Source organism: Gymnodraco acuticeps, unplaced genomic scaffold, assembly GCF_902827175.1.
Source record: "Gymnodraco acuticeps unplaced genomic scaffold, fGymAcu1.1, whole genome shotgun sequence".
In the NCBI taxonomy this organism is placed as follows: domain Eukaryota; kingdom Metazoa; phylum Chordata; class Actinopteri; order Perciformes; family Bathydraconidae; genus Gymnodraco; species Gymnodraco acuticeps.
This window is the reverse complement of record NW_022990981.1, coordinates 1165628-1176399: the sequence shown is the minus strand read 5'-3', so window position 1 is coordinate 1176399 and position 10772 is coordinate 1165628. Positions and strand designations below refer to the sequence as shown.

General features: G+C 41.7%; 1 protein-coding gene across 1 annotated transcript; it reads right to left on the bottom strand.

Annotated features, from left to right (window-relative positions):
- Positions 1–4650: 4650 nt before the first annotated feature.
- Positions 4651–10622, bottom strand: glulb (glutamate-ammonia ligase (glutamine synthase) b). The gene is made up of 7 exons (XM_034235738.1): positions 10413–10622; positions 7680–7860; positions 7425–7586; positions 7194–7340; positions 6978–7105; positions 5501–5700; positions 4651–5413 (listed from the first exon to the last, which is right to left on the bottom strand). The coding sequence occupies exons 2-7, from the start codon at positions 7843–7845 to the stop codon at positions 5095–5097; spliced, it is 1122 nt and encodes a 373-aa protein (XP_034091629.1). The 5' UTR covers positions 7846–7860; positions 10413–10622; the 3' UTR covers positions 4651–5094.
- Positions 10623–10772: the final 150 nt, after the last annotated feature.

The following is a 10772-nucleotide window of genomic DNA, read 5'->3' as shown; positions in this document are numbered from 1 at the left end:
CACAGACTGTACAAAGGGCTCAGATAACATGGGGGGGGGATCCGCTTGTAATGCAAAGTGAACATTTCACTAGGTTATGCAACACTAAATATGCAGAACAAAACGTACACATGAAAAGGCCTTCTATTATACTGGAGGTGACTTTGTTTGCAGAAAAGTGACATTTCTTTCTTAGTTTGTCTCATTTGACTTCTGTTCCGTAACAGAACATATGTTGTACTCTTTACAGCTTTAGTTAGTTATAATAGATAAGTGTTGGCTGATGCTGCGTGTTAATAAACTGAAGGTGTTCCTTTATTTTAGTTCTTCTTCTTCTTAAGCTAAATAAACCCTTTCAAAAGCATTTTGGATCAGCTGTCAAATGCATTGTCACAACGCTGAAAACAGGACAGTTTTTTCTGAGAAACTTGTGACTTTTTATTTGTATTGTTTTGTATTCATTTATTTAACAGGGACAGTGCACATTAATGAACATTTCTGTAAATGTGCAAGAGTTAGCCAAGAGGCTATTTGTCATCTGTAGAGATACATGCTTCTCAAAGGACGTCGACAAAGCTACAAACATATGTTGATCTTATAAAATATGTGGCATAGCTGTAGATTAAACTAGCCAACTGTATATAAAGGAGTTTATATAAGCACCACCATAAGCATCTACAACAGAATGTGATGCACTGCTGTAGATTAATTTGCACAAAAGTATATTTGGACTTAAACACCTACATCTTCAGCAGTAAAATGTAGCATAGACGGTAATGCAGCAGTAATATTGATCTAAAAACAGGTAAGCATAAAACTGACATGGATACATTTTATTGCATGTTAGTACTTTTACTTTAAGTGCATTTCCCTCTTATTCCTTAAATGCTTTTACTTAATTGAGTTTTGAATGAATGAATTGTTATTGTAGTGAAGTATTTTAACTCTGTCACCAGCAGGGTGACTGGGACTAAAAACCAGCCCGGGAATATCGACCGGCCCACTTCAGTACCGCTAGTAAATTGTCAACGGGGGTGGGGGGTACTAGTGATATGTCCGACCGGCCCACTTCCACCGCTAGTAAATAACCAACGGGGGGGGTTGGCGGTGCTAATGAATTGTTCGACCGGCCCACGTCAGTACCGGCCCATTCGTCCCGAACGTCCCGATGGCCAGTCCGCCACATGGTCACCAGTACTTTCACTTAACTAAAGGATATAAATACATTTTCAAGTATTCAAATATATGCCCCTGAACTGTCTCTTTGCAAGTTGTATTTAAACGCAGGGACATTTTCAGAGTGAGCATGTGGACATGATTTAAAGAGACCCATGCAATTTGATTTGGACATCCTTCTGAATGAATTCCGAGGCAAATTGAATTTGGTGTGTTCTCAGACTGCAGTCAAATGCGTCGCTGCGAGCAAATACTACTTCACGTGCTGCGATACAGGGTTATAGATCAGCTTAGAAGAAAAATGTAATGCAAAAGCAAATAAATGTAGAATAGCAGAAAGAGAAGTACTTTATCCACACATATTACTGCTCTCTCTGCCACTCTAACCCTAACCTGATCAGAGTCCAGACAGATTTGAGTTCAATCTGAATTGCTCCATGTGAAGCCGAACAGGGGACATTCATTTCATTTCCTTAAACAACAGAGACCCCTACACCTAATTCACTCACCGAATAAAGGGGAAAGGTAAGCTAAGCTTGGCAGCACCTGTTCTGCCCCAGGTTTGTTTGACACTTTAATAGTACAGTATGATCTCGGTAATGGAATCATTTGTACAGTTAAAGTAAATCAGACATGAAATTAACTCTGGGGCAATAAAGATTTGATTGTTTCCCTTAATACTTTTTATATGAATCCCCTTTGTTATCACACATGATATTTATGAAACGGGAAAATCATTATGTATGTGTCTGAACCCTGAGGCCTTTATTACAAACACAATGCATGCAGTCTGTGTGAGTCCTGCTGTACATCACACTTCAGGCTTAACAACCTGTTAAGCCCCAAAGACCCCCTCTGCGGGTCTTTTTTTTATTTCACGACACTGTGTCTCAGGGCATCTTAATATTTAAGAACCTATTAATGTGTTATAACCAGATTAACGGGAATAATCTCAGCTAACTGACGATACAAAACCATTTTTACCAAAACAAAACACAAGTCTCATAAGAAGCGTCTAAATGACCCCTGAGCGAAAAATGCTAACGCACTTTGGCACAGAACTCAAGATAAAGATACCCTTATTACTTATCGTAGCTGCACATACAAGATATCCGATTAAAGCTGAGGTTCCACAGACTATGTAGGTATAGTATCATCACTGAGTGATCCGAACTCGCGACAGGGGAAGCAAACACAGACATCACAACACGTACCTTTACGGAGCTTCTAGGGAGATCGTCTCACCGTAGCTGTCAATCTGATCAAAAGACGTGTTCAATGGCATTCAAACGAGAAAAGCCACCAGAGTTATAGCAGCTTCCGGTTTTGGCTATGCGTCACTCTCACTCCTTATTTGGTAATGTGTGTATGTGGGAGTTCCCCTCGATTCCATTGGCTCTGACGGTTAGAAAGAGATGTCAATCATCAAAATCGACCAAGGGGGGCCAGAGATAATGGAAAATCCACCCAAATGACCCCAGAAGTGTTTTTTTTGTGCTAAATCTCTCTAAAGAGATCAAACTTCACTTGTTTTGCATCAATCTTGATACAGGGTACTTATTATATGTTGTAGTTTGGATTCCTAAAGCTTTTAGTCTACCATCCCATCATTCAAGGGTGGTTTTCACTATAAGTAATTTTATTTTTTTGGACGGACACAATCATTTAAATGTTTTTACTGTGTTCAATCTAAATTTACTTTAAAAATAAAAACATATATATTGATTCTGACACTTCTACATCCAACTCACAGATGTAACCTTGCTTTGAGAAGAAAGATTATTAATTTAACCCTTTTAGAAGGGAAGATATGGTCATTTGTTCTGGGAATGTCATTTTCGAGCTTGAGACCTGAAAAATAGGCTCGGGGCTTAACAGGTTTGTAGATTTACTGTAATGAAAGGTTCTTTTTGTGTAAAAAAATGAACATGATTTTCTAAAAATTGGGTTAGTCAGAAGAGGTGCAAGGTCTCACTCAAGGACACCAGAAACAACATGGCTGTGGACGACCGAGCGTGAGACACAACTTTGACTGCAGAGCCCCTCACCACACTGTGTCCTCACTGACACCCAGTTCATGGCCTCACACTGAAATAGACTCTCCAACACTCACGCTGATTCCTGTTCAATTTAGGCTCAAAGTCTAAATGATAAGAATAGATCACTCAGACACACATTTATTAAGTGAAAATGTATATATTTGTTCACTTTGGTGCATTATAAACTTTGCTCTTGCACCTACTTTCATAGAAACAATGCAGCATTATAAGTATTTAAAGCAAGAACAACTTTACTCTGACAAATTACTAAACTCAAACAGGTTTGGAATCTTTGCAAATCGATTGTCACGCTAGCATGAACTAAATGGAAACCATTAGTGCCTGGAAGGAAGGAACATTTGCGAAATGAGAAGCAGAAGATAACAAGTTTACAATCCAGAAGCTTTTTGTTTCTTAATGGAAAGAACCCTATGCTGCATGTCCTCCCTTTTGTCTTTCTTTCTGATTAAAGCAGAAAAGCCACAGAAATCCATTATGATTTTGGCAATAAGAACCCTTGGCGTGATGACTCACCACTGAGCACAGGCTGTGCCTTCACTGTAATCAAATCCACTTTGATATGACGTGTTAAAGCCATGAATCAAGTTCAACACTGAATCAGACTTTAAGGTAGAACAAAACCCCCAGGGCATTCTTAGAGCGCAGACCTCCGCCAGACCAACAGCTCCATCTTGCAATGTTAGCGAAGTGAAAAATATTGGTGACACGCAGTTCGTCTCGTTCCAACATGTAATGGAGATCCGGACAGTATTATTCCGAAACGACATTGTGACAAGTTTTAGAGTATATATATGATTCAGTACAGAACGCATGTTCCTTTTTATGAATGATCAACTTTGTGTAATAATTTAGTAAGTGGAAAAAAACATATTTTTCATATAGCCTAATATAAAAAATTACACATTTGCCTCAGGGGGCTTTACAGTGTGTGCAGCATATGACATCTGTCCTTAGATCTTCACAGCATCAACTCTGTTGAAATCCTCCAATTAACGGGGGAAATACAGGAGAAACCTCGGGGAAGGAAGAGGAGGACCCCTCTCCCAGGATGGACAGACTTGCAACAGAATTTGTGTGGGGATAAAAAGATAGTACATTTACAAACAATCCAGATGTTAGAGAAGATCATGTGTGTATATATAAAAAGGGAAAGACATTTCACCTAGAAAAGCCAGCAAAGAGTACTGAGCCAATCTTCACTGCATGTTTTCACTACCTTTGGTTAATAAAATGTGTCAAAACTCTTTTAACGTCATTTTCTATTGAAGGCCACACTTTGTGGGTTTAGCTCTTGGATAAGTCGGAGGATGTGGATGTACCCGAGTCTTAATTAACCACAGTTTGTCAAAGGTTACAGCTCATTTTCCCTTAACGCCGGTCACATTTCAGAGATTCGCATCAGAACTTAACATGAAGCAGACACGTGAGTCAGAACTACAAATGTTAGTGTTTATTTTTTGACATTTGCAAGTGAAAACACACAGCATTATCAAAAACAACAACATAAAAAGTAGATTACATATGGACCTCTTCTAACGACAACAAGAGGAAACCAACGTTGTGACAGAGACTGTAAGACTGCTAAAACATTCAAATGCCTTTGGGATCCTTTGGGTTAGAGTAACAAGATATTCAGCAAAACCTGCTGCACTTCAACAGGTTTTCATTAGTACAACTTAACACATTACAATAATGTAATTCTATACACGGTATTAGCTGCCATGACTAAATGTGTTGGCAGTGTTCTAGAGGTTGCATACAACTGTATGCACAAACAATTCCTCTATAATTATTTCATCCGTTGTGTAAAAAGTGGTAAAGATCAATCTATAAAGCCTTGAAAAGACATGGCTAAATACAGTACTGGTATTGACATTGTTCATTTTCTGTAATCTCTGGGCTCCTCTCCCTCTTCTTTGAGTAGACACGTGCGCACCAGAGCCTCAGTGACGATGTACGGGTCGCAGTTGGCTGATGGACGGCGGTCCTCGAAGTAGCCCTTCTTGTCCTGCCCCACGGCGCGGGGGATGCGGATGCTGGCGCCGCGGTTGGCCACGCCTGCCGAGAACTCATCAATGCTGGAGGTTTCGTGGCGTCCGGTGAGGCGCCTGGCGTTGTCCAGCCCTCCTTTGGGGTCGTAGGCACGGATGTGATACTGGTGTCTCTTCGCCAACCTGTCGATCGACTCCTCAATGATTCTGTAAAAAAAGAAACAAATAATTAGAAACGCACTCAAAAAAAAAAAAAATTCTCACCAGTTATTCATTCTAAAACCAAATACTTACTTTAGTCCGCCATCCTCGCGCATCTCCTTTGTGCTAAAGTTGGTGTGGCAGCCAGCACCATTCCAGTTCCCTGTGATTGGTTTGGGGTCAAAGGAAACCACCACCCCGAAGTCCTCACACACTCTGTGGAGGATGAAGCGAGCGACCCATAGATGGTCCCCCATGTTGATACCTTCAGTTGGTCCAACCTGGAACTCCCACTGGAACACAATGAAGACAACATTAATGAATGATGCTAGTTTAAGGGCGAGACACGGCAGTCAAAAACACCGTTTTTCAAGTACTGGTCAATTTTGAGATTTTGTGCTATTTTGAGTCTATAACATGTTTTCTTTCAGGCTTTTGGAAGGAAAACGTACAAAATACACATTTAAGTGTTTATTTTACTATAGTTTGTCTATTTGCGTCTGTAGATTTCTCCTAAATTCACCAAAAGTTAGCATTCTAACGTAATATAAAGTACCGCGACCGCTGTGTGCACCATGTCAACAGAGGTATCGCTGGAAAGCTGAGTCTCTCCTGCACAATCTCATTGGATCCAAATATGGTCATTTCCTTTGTATCAGCAACCAATCGTGAAAGTACAAAGGGGTCTTAAACCAAGAAACGAAATCTCATTGGCTGGTGTCAATTTCTGACAACGTGATTCGTTCAGATGCGTCACGTGGTGTGCTAAAACACTTCCTGGTTAGCTTTCCGCTAGAAATGTAAATCTCAAAATAGCAAAAGAACAGCGAAAAAAACTTTCACAGCGAAGACAACAACAATTGTCACTTGCACGAAGCAAGGTTATAAAAAAAACAAATTACCCCGAACATGAAATACCTTCACGGAGTGCGTCGATGCGCAAGCTGTCATCCAAAGAACAGGAGGGTTTAGCTAGCGCCTCACTGCAATCTTTAAAGTTCGTTTTCTCAAAATGAGTTTTTTCTCCTACTCTGAGTTCGAAATTTCAACTTCAGTAGCACGTACATACACCAAACCTTCCAGTTATATTCCTATCAATATTATGAAGGCTTTTACAGAAGTGTTTGTTCATATATCATTCATAGCCTGAATTATACAACATTGTATACATAAAAACATGGCGAAAATTGATATTTTAGGGCTGTTGACAGTATTTTCTGATTTATGGAGTGATAAAAAGAGATATCCAATATCCCTTCTGTAAAAGCCTTAGATACTAATATGACTACAAAATGAAACAAGAATTTTGAACCTGGCTTTATCCAAAGTTCAGATTTCAATTCCTGAAATGTGTTAAAATATGTGCATATTTAATGAAATAATGGATAATTTGCATATTTAAACATGCTATTTCAGAAAACTTGTAATACAAAAAACAATTGCCTTATTGTAAGTAATTAACTTGAGAAATATCTAGCTGATACCTTTAAGTTAAAAAAAATTACCCTATTCACCTGGGGTGTCTCGCCTTAAAAGTGGCAAACTGATAAACAACAAGACAAGTTATTACTTGAGCTGGCATGACTTCAGCGTTGGTGCCACAGATGTCGACCCCGGCGTACAGACAGGCTCTGTAGTGCGCCTCCACCACGTCTCTCCCGTATGCCTTATCTGCTCCCACTCCACAGTAATAAGGCCCTAATCAGGTAGAAGGAAACACAATTAAGAATCACCAAGTTATTATATTTAAATAAACAACGAGACAAACTCGAGACTCAGAACTCACCTTGGGGACCTGGAAAGCCGTTGGAGGGCCAACCGAAGGGATGTCCATCGGTACCCAGGAGAGTGTACTCCTGCTCCATACCGAACCACGGGTGGTTGTTATCCACCATGCTCATGATCTGTTTACAGGTATTACGCAGATTGGTCTCTGTTGGAAACACAACGATTTAGGAAAAGCACAAACACAGGGAAGCTTGAACTACAACACCTAGGCTCCTTCTGATCTGCTCACCTGCCGGCTTGCGGTTGTACTTGAGCACCTCGCAGAGCACCAGCTTGTTGGGGTCTCTTCTGAACGGGTCCCTGAACATGGCGGCGGGGATCAGGAACATGTCGCTGTTGGAGCCCTCTGACTGGTAAGTGCTGGAGCCATCAAAGTTCCACTCTGGAAGTTCTAATTACATTTAAAAAAAAATTAAATCAGTATATCAATTCTGAATATGTTTGGTTACGGGTTGTGTTGATTATATTGGATGCTTGAGCTTACCCTCTATGGTCTTGGGTTCAGAATCCAAAGTTCTGGTCTTGCATCTTAGTCCCTCTCCAGAGCCATCAATCCATATGTACATTGCTTGGACCTTGTCCCCTTGAGGGAGGTCCATGTAATGCTGCTTTACAGCTTTGCTCAATTTTGAACTTGTTGAGGTGGCCATTTTCTTGACCAAATCCTACAGAGTAAAGAGAACAGAGCATAACGGCCCGTCCACACAGCAGCTTTGAACAAATCTTGAAAATCTTGGAGCTGGGCGTGTCTGACAGCTTGGGGATTTTTTGCGAGCAACACGACCCCGCCCCCGACATACAAAGCAAAAAAAAAAACGGGGATTTTATGCGAGCAATATATATATATATATATATATATATATATATATATAGATAAACTCCCCAAACAGGCGAAAACCTACCAGTTTCACCCACTGTCTCTGCCACCTCCCTCCATGCCTGGTTCCTCCGGTTTGTATCCCGGTAAATAGTCTGGTCGTAAAGAACCTGGTGATTTGCTACCGTAATTTCTCGTTTGGAATATGAGGAAATGAACTGCGGTCTGGCTCTCCCTGCTTACACGCGGTTTGATTGGCTAGCGCTTCTACTGTCAGATTTGCATAAACGGGTTTGATTGGCTGACGCTTCCAGCTCAGCTTCAAAAGTTGAACATTGCTCAACTTTTGAATCCTGAACATCCTGGAAATCTTCGCTTCGCTCCCCCACAATGCAGTTCGGCGACAAGCGAGGAAAAGTGACGTCATCCCAATTCAAAGTCAATGGGGAGAGAAGCGTTGGAAGCGGTGGAAGAATCGTCTAACGGTGTGTCCACACAGCAGCTTTGACCAAATCTTGAAAATCCTGGAGCTGGGCGTGTCTGACAGCATGGGGATTTCGCGACCAACAACCAATCACATGAATATCCCGCCCCCGACATACAAAGCAAAAAAACCTGGTTCTTCTACACTATTGTCAAATAGGAAGGGCTATGATGAACATTTATTTTTTTAACATTTTGAACATTTATGAGATTAATGTTTATGGTGCTATTTTATGCTACATTCCATGCTGGCTAATGATACTGTCTATGCTTGCTAGCAACGAAGTAAACTAGCAACGAAGTAAACTGGATATAAAATCCCCAAACAAGCGAAAACCTACCAGTTTCACCCACTGCCTCTGCCACCTCCATCCATGCCTGGTTCCTCCGGTTTGTATCCCGGTAAGTAAATAGGGACTGGTCATAAAGAACCGGGTGATTTGCTACCGCAATAACTAAGATCTCCTCCATTTTTGTGGAATATAGAAATGAACTGCGGGTCTGGTTCTCCCAGCTTGCACGCGGTTTGATTGGCTAGCGCTTGAACTGTCAGATTTGCATAAACGGATCTGATTGGCTGTCGCTTCCAGCTCAGCCTCAAAAGTTGAACATTGTTCAACTTTGGAATCCTGAACATCCTGGAAATCCTGGAAATCTTCGCCTCGCCCCCCCACAATGCAGTTCGGCGACAAGCGAGGGAAAGTGACGTCATCCCCATTCAAAGTCAATGGGCGGAGACGCGCTGGAAGCGGTGGACAAATCGCCAAAAGCTGCTGTGTGTACGGGCCGTAAAGCTGCTGTGTGGACGGGCCGTATGCCTAACCCACCCATTGACTTTGAATGGGGATGACGTCACTTTCCCTCGCTTGTCGCCGAACTGCATTGTGGGGGGGGGGGCGAGGCGAAGATTTCCAGGATGTTCAGGATTCCAAAGTTGAACAATGTTCAACTTTTGAGGCTGAGCTGGAAGCGACAGCCAATCAGATCCGTTTATGCAAATCTGACAGTTCAAGCACTAGCCAATCAAACCGCGTGCCAGCTGGGAGAACCAGACCGCAGTTCATTCTATATTCCTAACAAAAATGGAGGAGAAGTTAGTTATTGCGGTAGCAAATCACCCGGTTCTTTATGACCAGTCCCTATTTACTTACCGGGATACAAACCGGAGGAACCAGGCATGGAGGGAGGTGGCAGAGGCAGTGGGTGAAACTGGTAGGTTTTCGCTTGTTTGGGGATTTTATATCCAGTTTACTTCGTTGCTAGTTTACTTCGTTGCTAGCAAGCATAGACAGTATCATTAGCCAGCATGGAATGTAGCATAAAATAGCACCATAAACATTAATCTCATAAATGTTCAAAATGTTAAAAAAATAAATGTTCATCATAGCCTTCCTATTTGACAATAGTGTAGAAGAACCGGGTTTTTTTGCTTTGTATGTCGGGTCGGGATATTCATGTGATATTCATGTGATTAGTTGTTGGTCGCGAAATCCTCAAGCTGTCAGACACGCCCAGCTCCAGGATTTTCAAGATTTGGTCAAAGCTGCTGTGTGGACACACCATAACACAGGAGAGCCACTATCACGGAGTACAACATGTACAATCTGGAGGATGTCATGGAAAAGGCCCTTTTAAACAGAAATTGTACAACAGAATGTCACTGACAAGGAATTATAATTATGCCCTATTCACCAGGAGTCTAATCGTATATTCCTCCATTTGTAAATGTACCAATGCTCATAAGAGACAGACTAATCAGCATAAACACAAACCTACCCAGCATGAAGGATTTCCGTCAACATCGTAACATGACATAACAGGTAGAAACAAAGCGAAAGTTTCGGCAGCATACAAACAATGATCCTCGGCATAAACCAGCAGCACTAGAGTGAATCAGGAGACATCTAGAGCCCTTACCTTGGGTTAAGTGTAGGAAAATATGAGAAGACGATCAGAGCCTGTGGATGCGTGGTCTTTGAGCGGATCTCTATTGTTTTTCATTCCTGCCTACCTCACTCACTGTTCCACGCTGCTTTATAGCGCTGCGAGCATTTCCCCCGCCTCTGATTGGCTGACGGACAACGTGATCAGCTCGTGGTGAGAGGATGCAGCACGGAGACTCCATTCACTCAACAACAAAGGATCCCCGCGAAGGAGCTTTAACTTCTGATGACCGTTCATCGACACGTTTGAAGCATGATAAAGCCCACTCTATCAGAGATTAAATCAAACAGTTTAAGATGTGAAACTCAGAGAGAAAGAGACACTTTACAGGGC